Source organism: Fringilla coelebs, assembly GCF_963513975.1.
Source record: "Fringilla coelebs genome assembly, chromosome: 14".
NCBI classification, from domain to species: Eukaryota; Metazoa; Chordata; class Aves; order Passeriformes; family Fringillidae; genus Fringilla; species Fringilla coelebs.
In genome coordinates this window covers 18063897-18083222 of record NC_140040.1, presented here as the reverse complement: position 1 = coordinate 18083222, position 19326 = coordinate 18063897, and the positions used below count along the sequence as shown (strand labels likewise).

Here is a 19326-nt window from a genome sequence, read left to right as displayed (position 1 = left end):
CCTTTTTATTGTCTTCTGCTCTGGAAGTTAAATTCAGTGTAGAGTTATGTGAATCTTGACAATATCACATTGCCCCTGTAGCTGTCTTTCACTGGTTGTTCCTCAAAAGTATGTCTACAGTGTAAAAAACATGAAAAGGTAATCAAATTAAATTGACATGGATGTTCACAGCCATAGAGCAAATAGAGAAGTCAATCTGGATGGAACCTGGGGTTTCTGAAAAAGATATCAGAATCCCTCCTGTGGAGGATGGTAAGCTAGGGCAAGCAGGGAGCCTTGATACATCATAATTAATCTCACTGCTTATAGCATCAAAACTTGCCCATTTTTCTGTGTGTGGTGCTGCCTTTATCAAGGAAGATCCACCCCACCATCCAGTTTGGTTTATCAAGGCGACAGATGTTAACATTGCTTGATTTAAGCAATCCAAATATTCAATAAAGTACAGCATAGAAAAATCACAGATAACTCATTTGTAATATGAAAAACAAATTTAGAATTTTAGTTTTGGAATAATTAGTTCTTCATCAAAGTGCTCCATAAAACTGGAGAACTGCTCCAAGTGGAGCCTAGATTTATGAGATGGTTGTTCATAAATATTTATGAAGGTGAATTTTGTCTTAAAATAAAGGTAAATGCAAAATGCTGCAAATTTAAGTTTGTTCTTGTCTTCAGATTCAGACTCTAATATAAGGGTACAGTATCTTAAGTATGGATACCTTTAACCTTAACCTCATACCTGGGGATTTATAGATACAGGTGATTTGAGTATCTTGAAAAGAGTAATATTGTAATGAAATTGTCAGTGTGGAGACTTAGGTTAGAAATTGTGCTATAAATACATAATGAAGTAATCACAAAGAAATGCTCAGGGGGTGTTAAATGGGTTAACATCCATTGTGTTCAAAGTGTTGCCATTTAAATACATACATGGTAAAGGAAACAAGCAAACAAAATCATATTTGCATCCAAAAAAATCAAATTATAGAGGAAGTTGTCCTGTATTAAAAAGATCTGATTGAAAGATATTTCCTTCTGTAATAACTTTTGGGGGAAAGTTATTTTCTTTTATTCTTAAGATCAGAAGTCTCAACAGAGCTTTATTCAATTTATAAGGTGGGGAAGTCTTTGTTGAAGTATCTGTTGACTCCTCCCACCTCCATCCACCTATCTTCTACATAGGAAAAAAAAAATCATATAATCTGAAAATAGGATAGTGATTCTGATTAAGATGCTTTAGTTTTGTTGATTAATGTATCTGAAAATAACTGAAATAATCTGAAACCTTTAATAATACATGGAAAATCTGGCATATAGGACCTCTTCTGTGGCTGCATGCTATTATCTGGAAACTATCCCAGGCACTCTCTTGACAGAAAAACCTAATAAATTCTGAAACATGAGATCTTGTATCATCTCTTAAGGAGATAAAAAGAAATCTTAAAAATGCTGAGAATGCTTGCATTGGAGGTTGAAAGGGGTCAACCAAGCTTGTAGAAAAACTTTTCCTGAGCAATAAAAAATTGATGTGTCTCTGCAGAGCAACCACCAACAACAAAGTACGAGAGCAAGTACTGCTGGAACTCAGTTTTGTAAACTCAGACCTGCAGATCTTAAAGGAGGAATTGGAAGGACTTAATATTTCAGTAGAAGTTTATCAAAATGCAGAGTAAGTATAAAGCTAAGTTATTCAATTATTAACAGATCTTCTGTTTACCCTTGAAAACAAAATTGTTTCTAGGTGAGTGTGAATGTTGGACACTAATCATGTGAAAGAGCAGAGAGCTTGATAGGAAGAGAACATACTTGATGGTAGATTTGTTGACTAAGGGTTAGTCTGCATATTTGTCCTTCTCTTGGGAAATGTGTGTGCCACTACTCCTTGGATGTGAAGTTCCTTTGAAGAGAGGAGCAGTGTGAGAATTGAAAGCTCTTGGGGCTATCCAGCAAGTAGTTGGCACTCAGCAGAATTCCTAGTACTGGAATGGCTCCTTGGCTCAGTGCATTCTGGAGTGAGCAAATTTAGCCAGACTGTAATGTCTCTTCTCCAGTGTGGTGCATTCAACAGTCCTCTGGAGCTGGAGAGCAGAAACACAATGCTGATGTGATGTGATGTTTAAAGCAGCCTAGGTAATCTTGAATGTGTGATCTTCAGTGACAGAAAAACATAAATTTCTTGGCTAAAGCAGAGGAATTTTTAGTAGATGAAAATGGATTTTTTCCAAGATACTTTTCTCCACTTTGAAGAGCATACTGATTTTTAAATTGCAATGGATTCCTCAAAGATAAAACTTCTAAGTTAAGGAGTATTCACTGCCTGCCTACTGAAATGATTTCTGTATCAGTTATGTATCTTCTTCCTAAAACTAAATATAATATTTGATCAACAGCAGCTCAAGGTACAAATTGAAATTTTTCATGTGATGGGGGTATAATTTTGGGTCCCTCTTAGCACTGTTCTTACCTAGGTGTTAAACTTCCAGGTGGATTACAAGGAATTCTTAGTGTAAAAGGATGAAGGGAGGTAACTTCCAGGGAGGTAACTTCCAACTGAATGCTGACTTGATGCAAAATACCTATGTTGTAATTTTCTCAAACAGCGACTTGCACTAAACTTCTTACCCTCCACCCCCATGGCAAACTTTGACAACTATTTGATGTGAAAATATTTTGGGGTTTTTTGGTTGGTCTTTTTTTATGAGATTTGGGTTTCTTGTTCAAGATTTTACTGGTCTTCATAGATGCCTGTGAGCACAGAGAGCAGTTACAGCTGGGGAAATGAGAGCAGGGCTCCACAAGAACTATTTCTTCTTCTAGCTAAAGAATATTAAAAGTAATTGGATTCTTACTGAAGGATGAGCAGTAGGTCAGGCCCCCAGGCAGGCAGAAGCCTTGAGGCTGGACAGCAGTATGCTTGTTACTCTCTCCTGATCCTACTTTCCCAATCTATTTTGAATGGTGTTTTGCCTTTCTTATTCCTAAGCTCTAAATGCTTTTTATGTTTCATCAGCTAAAAGAATTCATTTCCCTGTAACTGTTGTCCAGCCTTTAACAGTAAGTAGCTATTAATAGTTGTTCTGACTGTAGTGCAGTTGTTAACATAAGGTCACACCCATGGTTTACTGGACTACCCTGCATTGTGTTAAAACAATGTCAGGGTTGGCCCTCCCAGTGCTTGCACACATTTCAGCTTGATTGAGGAGGGTGATGCTATTTCTGCTCAGTTCTGGAAATCCAGCATCACCTCCCTCACTGTTCAATCCTCTGTGGGTGTGGCACCTTAGCTGTGAAAAAAAATTAAATTCACTTTCTTTGAATAATCAGTGCTGGTACCTACAGGTGTGGTGGTGTTCACAGGAATCCCAGGACGAGGGAAGAGATGAGAATCTTGACTCCATGTTTCAAAAGGCTGATTTATTATTTTATTATATATATTATATTAAAAGAAAATGATATATTAAAACTATTCTAAAAAATAGAAGAAATTATTTCATCAGAAGGCTAGCAAGGAATAGAGAGGAATGGTAATAAAATCTTGTGACTGCTCACAGCCTTGACACAGGTGGCTGTCATTGGTCATCAAGTAAAAACAATATCACATGCTGGGTAAACAATTCTCTAAATCACATTCCAAAGCAGCAAAACATGGAGAAGCTGGAGCTTCTCAAGAGAAAAGGTCCTGGCAAAAGGATTTTTCATAAAATATGTCTGTGTCATACAGGGAATGTGGATGTACTAGAATGGATTAAATTAGTAATTTAGGATTTCTTTGCTATGATTCTGACTTCCTTTTGAGGAAAAGGTCTTGATATAATCTGTGGGAAAAGTTTTGAGGTTTCTTCTAAAAGCCTCATCAGAAATCAGATCATTTGCACCACTTGAAATGGTGTTTTGGCTTTGTATCCTGGAAGTCCTTTCAAGCTAGCAGAGCCACTTTCTGGATCATGAAGGACTCTTGCTCTGCTTAGGAAGCTGCATTTCTACTGCCACTCTCTAAAGATGGAATTTTCACCAATAAGGAAGTTGGTTTTGCTGCCAAGACAAAACGAACGTGGGATTTTGTAGTTGGTAATGGAATGCTCTAAACAATGGTTAGACAGTCAAAAAGCTGTTTTCAGGAAAAATGAAAATATTAGATGAACTTTATAATTGCTTGATACTGATCTGTTCAATCTACACAACCAACCACCTATGTATCTCAAAGCAATTCTGATCTTTTTTAAAGTCAGTTCTCATCCTTATTGCCCTGTGATATTCTAGAGGTTGACTTGTCTGGAGGTTAACACCTAGCATTGTCTAGAAATGAAGTAATTCTTGGACTTGCTCCTCCTAGACCTTTCTCTGTGAAAGCTGGTGCACTTGGCCCTGCTTCTCCCTGTGTTGCTCACATAACCACTACATACAAAACCATTGGTAACATGTGAAATATTGATTATAACTGCTGATAGTTACCATGGTTCTAACTGTTGGCAGATCTCCTAGCAGCTGTGGAGCTAAATTGCTGGAAGGCAGCTGTTGAGAGTCTCCTTTCCTTTGCCTGGAGGAAAAATAGGCTTAAATAATAGGGGGAGAGAAAAAAAGGTGCAGCAAGTAGCTTTCTTCAATCTCTTCTTGAGAAGTACAGGCCTTTAGGCAGATTTTCTTGTGTGGGGAGGAACTGTATACTTGTCTCTTTACTCCATCAATGTATGAACTTCCTGTCATCAAATAAAACAAAAGTAATTATAACAAAGCAGAAAAAAAAGTTGTGAATCTTTTTGCTTTTTTTCCATAGAGAGACTTTCAGTATTCCCTTGGTACCTCTTGGCCTAAAGGAAACCAAAGATGTAGACTTCACACTCCCCCTCAAGGTAAATTTTATGTACACATTTCAGAATGAGTAGTTAACAGTAATAACTTCCATTTCAGATTTGTTTAAAGAAACAGAAGTAATTTAGGTACAAATTATTTTTTGTTTTGCCCTAAGATCAAGATCATGCCATGTTAAAAATTAACTACCACTGATTTGGATCATTGCTCCTGCCTAATTAGGACAAGAAGTCCAAAAATGTTATAAGAAATTCCACTTTGAATATAGAGTTAAACCAAAGAATAACAATTCCTTCCATGGTTTTGTTTCTAATAATAGTATTGATTACTGATGTAAGTGTGAGAGGAAGTAGTAATGAAGGTTTTTCTCAGCCTAATGTAGTGATGCACCAGCTTACAGGATCCAGGATATCTCAGTTGGGAAGCAGTGTTGCAGCATTAACTCTGCTTGTTTGTTGTCTGATGTACTTTGCTGGCTGCTTGAACCATCCTCTGTATTTTCTGAACTTCTGTGTATTGTGCAATACAGATTTTTATCTCACAGTAAACCATCTTGTATCACTGTAGCATTTGTGTCTGTTTTTATTTCTGTGGGTTAAATTCCATGGTCAGATCATGGTACCACTTCATGTGATTGCAGCTTTGTTATTTTAAGTGGAATTGCCCTAATGTAGCTCACAAGAAGTTGGCAGTTTGTTTCTGTTAACAAAGTTTTATGGTCGCTTGATCCCCTTGTCATTTTAGATAACAGAGTTTGTTTGTCCCTTTCAAAACTACTAAGTGTTGTTGTTTTAAAACCAATTGGAGCTTATGCAGCAGATGTTTGGTTCCTTTACATCACAGTGAAATTTGTCTAAGATACCAAATCCTGATCCTGCTGTTTTACTGTAGTCTGATTGTTACATGTTCACTGAAAGAGAGTAGACACTGTTCAAATCACAACTGAATCAATTTTGTACTGTTTGGAACTGCAGAAAAAATAGGCTAGGCTAATTTTAGATATTCCAGTTTTTATCTTTTTTTCTCTTTTTAGGACTTTATTCTGGAACATTATAGTCAAGACAGTTCAGAGTATGAAGATGAAATAGCAGATCTCATGGATCTGAGACAAGTAAGTTCAAGGATGGTATACTAGGAGGTCTTTTAACAGTTGTAAATAATATTTCTGTGGAGTCAAAATACGACTTTCTACTTAGAGCTTACTGTACTCCAGCTGACTTCATTTCTGAGACATGGTGCATGAATGTCCATTGTCCAAGAGCTTTACAATCTGAGTAAAGAAAAAGTGAAGAAACAGATGAAGTTATGCAAAATTATTGAGCTATTGATGTAGCTTTGTCAATTTTGTTAATTGAAGACTATTTTTTATTTTAAAGTACTTTACATTTAGCAGGGAGAGTGTTAAAGTGGATTAACCTGGCAAAATTCTGTAGTAGAATGGTGGGTATTTCTGCCTATTGTTTGTTTCCTGTACTATGCTAGAAGCATAAGCCTTCTCTAGCTTTCATAAAATACCAACAATCTCAATTAACTTTGAGACTTGCCAAACAGATTCTGTTTGCTTTTTTAAAGGTTGTGTGCTACTTGTGTGCAGCTGAAAAACTTTTGGCATGAATCCATATGGCTTTAAGCTTACTGTTCTCAGATTCCACACATTTCTATGACATGCAGAAGTCCAAAGGAAGCAGAGCTTTATCCTTGGGCTTTCAGCATTCTCCCTGTAACTCAGCAGAATGCCCTCAGTTTTAATCTGTTGTCTTTCAAGGCCTGCCGCACTCCTAGCCGAGATGAAGCTGGCATTGAGATGTTGATAAGCTATTTCCTGCAACTTGGTTATGTAGAAAACAGATTTTTCCCACCCACCAGGCACATTGGAGTTTTATTTACATGGTAAGTGTGTAGTTCATGTTTCTCTTTAGTCCTTTTTTTTTTTCCCCCCTAGAACATTGGTTAATCATTAACTGTCTTTTAATCTGAAGTGTGTCAGTGTGTGTCTCCTCTTAATCCCTGCAGTGTGTGTTGTCAATTTTTTTATTTTATTGTATTTAATTTTATTTTTTTTAAGTTCAGAGTAAAACTGCATACAGTACACTCTTTACATGCTTAGAGTGAAACCATTGGCTAGATTATGATTTGGGCTACCGGTTAGCACAAGGGAGAAAGAGAAGAAATAATCTTCATTTTGGACAGCTACAGATGTTTCCAAATTCTGAACCTAGGTGTACAAAATGAGGAGGGGTTAGACCTTATTTCCTCTCCTTCAATTTGTTAAGAAGACCACTTGGGCCAGAAGAGAGAAAGAAGAAACTTATTTTTTTATAAGGGAGTATTTACTATATCTGTGAACAAAATTTGACTCTGAATTCAGAATTTTTATGATGAAAAAACATGACTACCATGTAGCCAAGAGGAACTGTTAAATTTCTAGTGAGAACTGCAAATAGGAACTTTAAACACAAGCAGTAGAGGATCTGACCATGCCAGTTGATCTCCTAAGTAGGAGAGTGTAGCAGCACATATGGATACTGCCCCAGTATGCTCTCCACCCCTGTGATGTTTCATGGGCATTTCTGAGTTAAATGTAGTGAGCTTATGTAAAACCTGCTGAAAACTGTCTCAAATAAAGCTGTTCCCTGCCTTGGTTAATTATGTGGGTTGTCCTTGCAGAACAGTTGCTGTTCCCTTTCATTTTCACTGTAGCAGAACAGTTAATAATTCCACTACTCATTCAGAAAACCAGAATGAAAGTGCTTGGTTTTTTTTCAATGGACTCTGCAAATCTTAACACTTCTAATATTTGTTCCCCAAGGTATGATTCCTTCACAGGTGTCCCAGTGTGTCAGCAAAATCTGTTGCTTGAAAAAGCCAGTGTTTTATTCAACATAGGAGCTCTCTACACGCAGATTGGAACAAGATGCAATCGTCAGACCCAGGCTGGACTTGAAAATGCTGTTGATGCTTTTCAGAAAGCTGCAGGTACACATCTTAAAATAATGGAAAGGTCTTCATGCAAATGTCCCCAGTCTCATTCTGATGTCATACAGATTTCTGCATTTTCCACTGGCCTGATTACACAGAAAAGGAGGAATAGGGACATTCAAGAAGCCCAATGAAGAGCTCAAATGAAGCTTTAAACCTGGAAGTGCAGTCTGAACATGCAGATAAGATAGTGAATGCTGTGGTTAATGATTATTGAACTGCAGTTCAAAGGTCAGAGTTACTGCAGCAGCATTAACTGCTTCATTCCTTCTTTCACCAGCATAACATTTACCTCAGTGATAGCACCTTGGTGTCAGATCTGTACAGGAGACAATTGACAGGTTTGATAAAAACCCTTAAGCCTAGTTTTCCATGTGAGGGTCTTAAAAATCAATATTATTTTTTCCTCTAGTGAAAGTTGCAATTCATTGGAAGTTAATTTCCTGTTTTCCATAGATTCCAAAGGCAAACAGGTTCAAAATAATCAGTCTCTGTCCCAAGCATGGAGAACTAGGAATTCTAATAAAGGGAATCCTTTCCCTTGAACATATCATAAAGTCTTTTGTTTTCATTGGGGTCGTTTAAATAGATTTTCTGTTTTGTTTTGTAAGTATCATCTGTGCTACACATAATATTTAAGGACATGTCCTTTGTAATTAATATGTTCTGTAGGATTTATTTCTGCACTGACATCTGTAACTATTGGTTTGCACTGTATGCTATTGCACTAAAAGCTGTGGAGAACAGAGTAGAATTTTTATAATTCCCTCCTTTGAATACTCAGCTATCAAAAAAAAAAGGTAGTATTTCTTCATGCATATTTAAAATAAATGAATAAATTATTTTTCAACCTTTGTGTTTCATCTAAAAGAAATTTCAGTAGTCGGGAAAGTTCTCCATTTTACTGCTGCTCCTTCATTTTGCAAATAAAAAAAATCTCTGCATTTCACTTCACCATGTTTGCAGAACAGAATTAATGGAAAACTGGAAAGGTTTTATTTGCTACCACAGTTACCTTTGCAGGGCCTCAAAGCAACATGCTCAGGAGGCATTTCATTGTACCTGTGCCTGGTGCTGTAACACTTCGTTTTGTTGGCAGGGGCATGATACAGAGTCTGTTATTAACTGTTTCCCAGTGCTGAATGGAAGATGTTGCACAGAATTTATCCTCAGCATAAGCAGAATTCTGTTGAGAACAAAAACCCCCATGTTTTTTTCCTTCTATACTTTCAGTCCCTTTCAGTAGGGCACTCTGTCCGTACTTGAGATATGCCTGGTGAATTTGGGATTCATTTTTTTAGTGCAAAAACGTAGAGATGGCCGTGTTTCGAATTTGTTCAATGGCATATTAAAAATTCAGATATGAGTGTAAGATGGAAAAGCAAAAATCACAGACACCATTTAGTTGGAAAATACTGCACAACATGGTCAGAACTGAGTGTGATGGCAGGAAGTAAGATTACAGAAGCTGGAATATTTAAAAGGCAGAGGCCTTAGTGTTACACCTCTGCAGGCCTGTCAGCATGAGCAAGCCAGGAGAACTCACTGAACCAGTCTGATGACATGCCTGCTGAAGGTTATGCTTCCATCCATGAAACTGTTACTTAGTATTGCACTACAGTTAGTGTTTGTTTTAAATTTGATATATGATAGAAATCAGTGATGTTTTGGTGGAACCAAATGTCTAGAGAACAAACTTATTTTTACCCTATTAAATATATTTATATATCTATAAATAAAAATTCTAGTTTACAGGCATGGATTGGAGCTTTTATCGGGACACACAATGCACTTAGCAGCATCTGAAAAAAAGATTAATATTTAATTAAGTTGATATGTTTATGTAATTTCCTTCTATCCAGAAGATCTACTACTGTAATCTTATACCTGTGCAGATTTTTCTCTTTTTTGTCCCCTGTGTAAGCCATAGCCTGCCACTCCCATGTATAAGTCGCGTTCAGTTCAGCACAGTCTTATGGTCAATCACAAGAACTTTTACAAGCAAATCTGAAGGCAGTGCCCTCAAAACTTGCAGTTTCTGTTGCTCCTCAGAAGTGTAATTTTGACAACTGTACTTGGGGATGGTTGATGGCAATGCAAAGCAAAACCTGTAGGTCAGTCTAACTTCTTATGCACCAAGAATTCCTTCAGATTGCTGTAGTGCAATACTAAAAAATATCTTTTAAATCCTAATTATTATGGCACATATTAGAATTTAGTTCACTTGTTTATCTTTGTAATGCTGACAAAACCATTTTGTAATTGCAGGAGTTCTAAGCTACTTAAAGGAGACCTTTACTCACACACCAAGTTATGACATGAGCCCAGCTATGCTGAATGTACTGGTAAAAATGATGCTTGCACAAGCTCAAGAGTGTGTTTTTGAGCAGATTGGCCTTTCTGGAATACGTAATGAGTTTTTCACACTAGTGAAAATGACACAGGAAGTTGCCAAGGTAAAACATGGGACTTTAAATCTAGTCTTTAAAATAACTGTTTACAGTGCTGTGTTATTACCTACAGCTTTTAGCAATATTAACTATTATTATTTAATATTATATAATAGATATAATATTATTGTGTATACTATTATTATGTGTGCTGTTATATGTAATATTATATAATATTAATGTTTATTAAATTTAAATGGTAACAACTATTATTGGCAACCAAAAATAACATGGGGCAGCTCAGAAACTACAGTGGAAAGCACAACCTTTCAGAAGAGTAAAATGTGAACAAAATTTAAATATTATTCTAGAGTTATTACAATTTATTAATTCATAGTTCATGGAGATTAGCAGAAATAGGCAGTGAACTTGCTGAAGGTGTTTTCTAAGCTATTTATGTTGTCTTTCAAACAGTACAGATTTCATGCACAGAACTACATACAAAAGGTCACAGGGTGTTTGTGTGGTTCCCTGTTAAGTATTGAACACAACTGTCTTGTTTCCCAGCTGCTGAAGGGTATGCAAACCTAAAAATCTTTTGGGTTAATCCAAAAGAATAGCTAAATTGTAACTGAGGGAGGGACCTTGACAAACAGAGTCAGATGGGTACCTGCAGAGCTGTCTTGAGACTTGGCAGAAAATGGTGAGATAGGCTTGCCCCAGAAGGTAGTGTTTATGCTTGACTGAGGTATGTACCAAAACAAGTGTGCCATGAACATATTCCTGTGCTTTCTCTGTTCAGAGTAGCAGATACAAAAGTGGTTCCATACAAGGAAAACAGGCAAAGCCTTTCATACCAACCCTGCAAAGCCTCTGTGATTTATCTGTATGATTGATCAGCTGCCAAACTTCTCCAACTGACAGAATCAGATTTTTGATTCTGTCAGTTGGAAAAGTTTGATCCACTAAAGCAGCATTCACTGCTTGAGAAATTATTTTATTTGCTCTGTGTAAAGGGTAATATCCCAGTTTTAACTAGACCATACAAACTTCAGGCTATGTATGACTCCGCAGCTTCAAAGTGTAGCACAAGCCTACTGTTTGAATATGCTTTACTCTTTTTTTCAACTGAATTAATGAGCTATATTTGTAAATTAAGAGCTGTTTATTATATGGTGTTTTTATTTAACTCTGAAGTCATATAGTATGACTGACTTAGTCCATCTGTTCTTGTACAAAATTGATTTACCTTTCTTGTGAGGGAACATTCAGAGAATTCAAAGTTTTCTCCAAACTTAGTTTCAACACATTCTAATCATATTTTCCCCTTCTTTGATGTGGTTGTATATGAAATTATCTTAAGCCTAAATATGATATCCCTTACTTGAGTTCCTAATACCTCATATTAAGTTCTAATACTTCAATTATTTGTTTTTTTTAGGTGGGAGAGGTTTACATGCTGGTTAACACTGCAATGAATCAGGAACCAGTGAAAGAGAATATTCCCTATTCCTGGTCTAAGCTGGCACAAATAAAGGCAGACCATTACAAAGCTCTGGCACATTACTTCACTGCCACCATTCTGTGTGACCATGAATGTAAGAATCATACTTCTTTATATGTTCTTATAAATAAAAATAATAAACACACCAACAGTTAGAATTTGGTCTGTGAATAAGTCTGGGAGCCAAGAACTTTGGTGCTTTAATATATGTTAAATTGTTTTCATTTTCCCCACTCAAACATGAGGCCATGCTCTTTTTGTCTTTTGAGAAAAATGTGAAAATTCAGTAAACTAACTTTGACAGAAACAAAAACTAACTTTGACAGAAAATTTATATATCCATTATATGCTACTAAATAGTTCAGATTTTATCAATATGTTTTGGCATGCAAGTATTACTTGCATATTGTAGATGATGAAAACCTGAAATTCTTATTTATATATTTATATACACATATTTTACTGCATTGGGAGAGAATGTAGTAGTAATTCTTAATAATAATTCACAATAATACACCTAAAGGAACAGGGGACCAAGAGAAGTCTATGGTTGATGCTTTTTTACCATTATTACAGTGCAGCCTGGGGATGATGAAGATCAGCAGGAGAAAGCCTTGTCCCAGCTGTATGACTACGTGCCTGAAGGGCTGATGGTTCTTGCTGTTTTAAAGGACAAAGTTCAGAGAAAACAATTAGGTAATAGCCACTTTCACACAGCTAGTGGCTACAATTTGAAAATTACCTGGTATTTATTGTCTGTGGATGACAAGCAGTGGTTTTTAATGTTTGCAGGGAAAGCACATTTACGCAAAGCCATTGTTTACCATGAAGAAGCTCTCAGAGTCTGTGGGCTCTGCAAAAAGCTTCGCAACATTGAGGTTCTCCAGGAGGTTCTGACAGCTGCACATAAACGTTCACTTCTCAAATATGCTCAGCAAGAGACAGAAGATGATTTCCTCAGTCTAATTCAGGCTCCAGATATACTGCGTAAGTGTGCACAGCCAGAAATAAAGGATACCTAAGCATGGGCAAATATGCTTTCATGGGGATAGGCCTCTAACTGATATATATGTATTCCATACAGAACATAAATAATGTAGAATAGATACTGTACATTTGTAGAGTTCCTGTCATAGTTGAGATGGAGACAATACAAAGCAACATGCCATTTTCAAAAGGCCTCCAACTTGTTTTTATTATAGCATGGATGCTTTTTATACATTCTTACAAAGCTCATAAGTTTACACTTTACTCGTTGGTCAGAAGAGACAAACAAGGGTGGTCATTGGAATAGGCAGTTGCAGGTGTCTCTTATTCTTCTTTCTTTCTTGGTGTCTATGTCAACAACCTTGGTAGGAAATTCTTTCAGGGGTAAACATGGATCCTCTTATCAGACTTCTCTCTGGCTCACAGAAGTCACTGTAAAACCTCTTCCACAAGTTCTAATTCCTTACACGTTTCCTCAGTCACAGATCAATATATTTTGATCAGTATATGATTTTGTTAGAACTGTTTTACAGTATTTCTGTCTCTAGCAACACTGTTTTTTGGGGTAGATCACAATGGTTGTTAGTTAGAATCCAGCTTTTATTGGTGACTATCTTGTGAGCTAGAAAAAATGGGGAAACTTGAAAAGTTAAAATTACTTGGGGGGAAAACTGCCCAACTCTTGTACTAGACTGGGTTGTTAACTCAGTTTGACTATTTTTTTTTCTACCTTAGTCCAGCTCATACAGCTCTTTCCTCTTTGGATGCAGCAGGAAACTATGAGTGCTGGTTTTAAAAACTTCTCAAAAAAAAAAAAATTAAAGATGGGAATAGCCTAATTTTGTTCAGAGGGATTTTTTTTTAAGTTTTAACTTTTTAAAGTTTTGAGCTCTGAAGATATTTTTAAGGCAGTTCTGATATCTAACTACCACAAAAATTAATTTTTCCACAGCCCAGTAAGAATTTAGGACAAATTCCTATCTTGCTTGGAATGCAAGAAAAATAAGTTTTTGATGTCTTTTAACTAATACTTAAAAGAAAATTAATTTTGTTTTCTTTTTATTTCAGCTAAAACAGAACATAAAATAGAAGCAATTGCTCCTCAGTTTTCCAAGGTGAAAGTGAAAGACTTCTTTCACAGGCTGGTATGTTACATACTGATGCTGACCAACCTCTGCCATTTTGATAGCAGCTATAAATTCACTCCAGAGTGAGGAAAGGGACACAAGTATTTTAGCCTAAGAAAATGATCCTGTAGTAATTGAGTTTTTTTCAGAAGCTATTGGAGAAATCCCTCCTTGCTTTAAAGGTGTAAGTCAGCTTGAGAAGCAAATAGGAGTGGCAGTTCTGTATGACTTGCACAACATTCAGTTTTGAAAACCTTCATAAAAGTCCCATGAAGTCTCAACAGATAATTGCACACAACTTAGGGGGAGGGAGAGATACCTAGTATGTGGAGACAGGCATGCAGAATGTGTCACTTGCATGTGACACAGCCAGTCTTTCAGGTGGCTCTGTATGTGTCAGTGAGCAAAAGGAACTGGAAATATGGTTATGATCAGAATATGCAAGGTTTCATGAATCAGTTTATCTCCTCTGAAATGGAGTAATACAGCACCTTACAGCCTGTGCAGCCAGAAGATTCTGCACGCCTTAACTGAGATCCTGAACAACTTGGCAGTTGCCTTTATCCCAATCTGTTTGAAGAACCAACTGAACAGTCAAGAACTAGGACTTTGCATTTCCAGGGAATTAGCTGGGAGTTAACCTGAGTAAAATCTACAACAGATGAGCTTAAAGCATTATAACTTACAAAACCAGAAAAGCTGACTTACAAGTGACAGTGAAGCACAACGTGCCTGCTGTTGTGTTCCCTGCAGGGCCCACTGACAGTGTTCTCAGCCAAACAGAGATGGACAGCCCCACGGACCATTTGCCTTCACCAGGAAGCAGGAGAGCTTGGATTCAGTCTCAAAGGAGGTTCACCAGTACAGATTTATTGTCTTGATCCAGTTTGTTCTGCAGCAGTAAGTATATTTGTGTGATATGAACAATTTCTCTGCAGACTAGCATTAAAATGTACCTTTAGCTAGTTCATACTTGTGGATGGAGTATTTATTGAGTTCTGTACATTAGGATAGTCAATTCATACAATCTGAATGCATTTTAAGTGCTATATATGCTGCAGATTGTTAAAAGTACCCACATCCCCAACATCACATGAAACTAGAGTTGATTTCTTTCTCTGTTCATTCTTACAAATAATAAAAGCAGATGTTACTTCCTGTCTTATTCAGGAAGTTAGAAGGGATAAACACTTCAAAAGGGAGCAACAAGAATAAGGATCAGGAAGGGAAAGCAAGGTGTGGTGTTTGCCTAAGGAAAGAAGGGCAAGAATATTTTGTTGGCTTATAATGTTGTTCTTTCAGGGAAAATCCAAAGGGATAAAGCAACATGCAGTGAAAAGAAATTTACTTACAGAAAAGGCAGAAGTAACAACAGAAATACAAATTAAAATAATGAAGAAAAAGAATTAAACACTGCAGAAAATTTCTTCTGGGGGACAATAGCATAGCAAAATCCAGGGTTCATTTACGTAAGGAGAAAAGTGAAAAGAACATAAAAACAGCCAACATTTGAGTATAGCAGAATCACATCAATGGTAACTCCAGACATAGTTTGTGGACTTGAGAAAGTTACACATGTGTGGCTAGAGAATGGGTTTGTATGAGTGAAATGCCTCTGGGACAGATACTCTATGATGACAAAAACATTTTACATTTCCTTATAATTCAGGATAATAACCTGTGCCAAATTTTTTGACAGTCAGCAGGCCTGAAGGAAGGTGACTACATTGTATCAGTTGGTGGCATGGATTGCAAGTGGCTTGGTGTCAATGAAGTGCTGGAAAAATTGAAAAGTGTGGGAAAGCAGCCTGTGGAGATGGAGGTTATCAGTTGCCAGGATACAGCAGCATCTTTGGTATGTAATGAGGCAAATATGTTTGGCACATTTGATATGCTAGAGTTTTGTCACTTGGCTGCATTCAGTTCCTGGTTAATGTTTACTTTCCTGTAGTCAGATATCCCACTCAGCCTGGGAATATATAAAGCCTTCAGAAGTGTGTTCAGTTTCAAACCATCTGTTTAAACCATTGTGACTTAGCAAGCTAAAGCAGTCTGTCTGCATAAGAATGGTTGGGTGGTGGGATTTTTTTGTAGTGCAGCTACTTAGATTAATTGCATGAAAAAGTTGAAGACCTAGTTTATTTCCCCTAACTTGTCCCAAAGGATGAAGGGAGTACCCTCCTCAGCAGTGGAAACACAATGAAACAATAATGGAATGAAATAGAACATTCAAGACCACATGTTTATTTTCTGTGCACTGTTATTCTAAATGATCTGTGACTTTTAGATCATGGATTATTGTGTGTATTTTTTCTTTTATTTTGGTGAACTTTTAACTGTCAAGTCAGTTATAAAGCTACTATAAAAGCTTTAGACTAAGGGAAGGTCATCACAAGATTAAAAAGTATTAAGCTCTAAATAACTTACTGGTTGTGTGAAAGAACCTGTAGTTCAGCTAAATCCACTGCTTCATGCTTTTAACATTCTCTGGCATGCTTAGACACTCAAGTAATGTTGCCTGAGAAGCTGTTAAGGTGCCCCTGCTGCTGTTAGGTTTTCTTGTTTTGTTAAAATTGGTTTTCCTTATTGAAAATAAGGAATTATGCATCTGCCATTCCAAGTTGCAACTCAAAGGCTAGAATATAATCAAATTGTTTCAGGGCAAAGCTAAGAGGAGACAGAGAAGACTGTGCCTTTCAGGTATCCCAGGAGAATGTCACACAGGAGCTCCTGTAGTTGTGATCATTATAGAACCTGTCCAAAGACAGCAAAAGTACTCCCCTTCACACCTGTGCAGGAATTACACACTTGAGCTTTGTAGGGAGACTGTTGTGTATATTAAATAGTTATGCTAGAAGCCAGTAAATGTTTAACAACCCAGTAAAAGATTCACAAGTTCCTTTATGCTTTGCAGAGTATACCTTTGAGTCTACATGTGCAAAATCCCAGGGTGACAGCACTCTGAAGGGCCTTGTGCTCAGTTAGCAATGTCATTAGTTAGCAATGTCACAGAAAGCTTGCTGCAGTCTGCCCTGGCAAACTGTTTGCACAGTAACCTTTTGTTATTCTCAAAATTTTGACCCATTTTGGATGACTGATTCTTACAATGCTTCTCTTTTTCCCACAGCATAGCAAGAGTGCAACTTACTCTATGGGAATGCAGAAGACATACTCCTTAATCTGTTTAGCCATGGACGAGGATAAAATGGATCAGACCAAGAAAGCCCCACTAAAACTCCCTTTTCTAAGTTGGGGAACTAAAAACAGACAGAAAGCTGCAAGTACACTCTGCCTTCCTTCAGCTGTGGCTGGAAGTTCTCAGATTAAGAAGAAGCTTTCTCCCTTCACACTTTTCAATACAGAAAGTTCATTGTACTGAATCTTTCAGGAGTATCTGTTAATGTGACTTTTATTTAAAATGTAGATAAAAATATTGATCCATTTTATCTTCACATCAGTATGTATAAACTCAGACAAATGCTGGTGACTTCATTTGCTGTGCATTGAACCACTTATGGTCAGAAGCTGGCAGAAACTGTAAAGTATTTGAAGTATTTGAAGGTTAGCATGAAGTCCTTTGGGAGGTATGCAATAACAAGATGTATATTCTAGAATTGCTTACATGAGGACTGGACTCCTTTGGGGTTTCAAAATACAGTTACGACTGATTTTTCATAAAAATAGTCATAACTATGCTAGATGTGAGTTATTTATTACAAACTTGATGTTGAATGCTAAATAATAGGGGACAAATTAAAGAATGATTTTGCTCTTAAAATTTAGAGTCAATAATAAATCATTTAACACTACTTAGAAAAATTATCTTAACAAAGCACACGTGAGAGGGAGTATTACTATTGAGAGAAACAAGTCTTGTGCCAAGGAGCAGTGTCATGGAGTTGTGTTTTTATGCAGAAGTGCTTCCTCACAGTACTAGGTGTAGCCTACTGAACAGGTAATTTAATTCTGGAAGAGAATCACAAGGCTGAAAATTTAAGGTCTTTTGAACTCCAAAAGGCTTTTACTCTCTTCTTTTTCTGATTTAGGTAACATTTTAAATGCCTGTTGATTCAATTGTTAAAAACAGGCTTTATTCCAAATGTTATTTAACCTACTTACCTTAAGACTTGTATCTCACTTGTCTTGATAAAATGGATGGCTGTGAAACAAATCTCAAAATGGACATATTAAAATATATTGATTCAAGGGCACATCATTTGCGGTGTTGCTTTAAAATATGTTAAAAGAAGTACTTGTGCTAAGTGGCAGGATATTTATTTACTATCACATCAAGCAAAAAAACAAATCTTCTGCCCTTTTAAAAATTAATGAGCAAGCTGTATCTATAGTAAGGTGGGGGACAAAAAATAACTGGTGAGCATTTCTTTGAGATTCTTCTGTTTCCTTAAATTAATTGAAAATTGCTAACACTGTAGTGTTAGTTAACTTTGCCATCTACAGAGTAGATATATACTTAAAATTTACACAAAAATCTGCATCTTGGTGTAAACGTCAAAGTTGTCATTTATTTTGAATTTTTTATGTAGTAGATGTAAATATCTTGATGACCCTTATTTAAGAATAAAAATCAGATGCTGCCATTTACTAGTAGCTTTTTAATTCTGCAGCAGCTTGGATGATAAAGCATAATTTACAGGTTTTTGCTGTTTACTGTTGCCATACCTCTTGTGTGTTTCCCTAATGTTGCTTACGGAGATCTAAGAAACTTTTCTTAAAAGTTCCTGTATTGTGCAATATCAACTAAGAGTTTAAAACCAACTTCCTTACCAAGAGTGTAAACATATTTCTAGATTCCCTGTAAAGGTTACATAAAAATTAAGTTGTAATTCCTTGTGACTTGCCTATCCTCAGCAATTACTTTTTAGGTGTTTTGGTAGTAGTGCTTCCTTTAGACACACAAGCAGCAGCAGGCAGACCCTGATCTGCACAGCCCTGCCTCACAGTATTCCATACAGATGAGATTTACTTTGCCTGGGTGCTGAAATTGCTATCCAAGTACCCAAAACTTTAGCAAATTCACAACAATCACCCTTCCAGCTCTTAATTTCTCCTGAACTATGATAGTCTTCCTGGAAATCCTTTCCCTCTTAGCTCCTGAATAATTGTCTTTCCCTTCCCACCATCATGCTCACTTGTCCTTGAGGAAAGTTTGGCTTTCTAAATTTAAAACACACCCCTTAATTCAAGTAAAAATGTGGACCTCTCAGGTGCCAGACAAAAACTCTTACTTTTCTGTTCTACACTGAGTGGCAGCCAACAGCTAACTCAACTAGCAGTGAAAGGAGTGCATGCCTTATGTTACTGCTCCAGCCACAGGAATTTTTGTACCAAGTGTCTACCTACAAGGATGTATAAGGCCTAAAAAGAAAGGTTAGCAGTGGATTAGTAGTACAGGCTGCAACTCCATTAATATGAATTGTTACTACTTCAGCTGAACTGTATTTAATGCACTGAGCAAATGGCCATTTGTCAAAAGGAAAAGGTGTTTGTCTTGCAATATAACAGCCAT

At 36.7% G+C, this 19326-nt stretch overlaps 1 protein-coding gene across 1 annotated transcript in view; it reads left to right on the top strand.

Moving 5' to 3' along the window:
- RHPN2 (rhophilin Rho GTPase binding protein 2) overlaps window positions 1-17197 on the top strand; it is a gene marked incomplete at its 5' end in the record, with an annotated part of 28512 nt that extends 11315 nt beyond the window's left edge. Inside the window, 13 exons of the mRNA XM_084215341.1 lie at window positions 1541-1669; window positions 4775-4850; window positions 5843-5920; window positions 6575-6699; window positions 7619-7785; window positions 10057-10244; window positions 11620-11776; window positions 12259-12378; window positions 12475-12669; window positions 13738-13814; window positions 14550-14696; window positions 15496-15651; window positions 16924-17197. Coding sequence (XP_084071467.1) covers window positions 1541-1669; window positions 4775-4850; window positions 5843-5920; window positions 6575-6699; window positions 7619-7785; window positions 10057-10244; window positions 11620-11776; window positions 12259-12378; window positions 12475-12669; window positions 13738-13814; window positions 14550-14696; window positions 15496-15651; window positions 16924-17175 — 1867 coding nt within the window. The 3' untranslated portion in view covers window positions 17176-17197. The remainder of the gene's footprint in view (window positions 1-1540; window positions 1670-4774; window positions 4851-5842; window positions 5921-6574; window positions 6700-7618; window positions 7786-10056; window positions 10245-11619; window positions 11777-12258; window positions 12379-12474; window positions 12670-13737; window positions 13815-14549; window positions 14697-15495; window positions 15652-16923) is intronic.
- Window positions 17198-19326: the final 2129 nt, after the last annotated feature.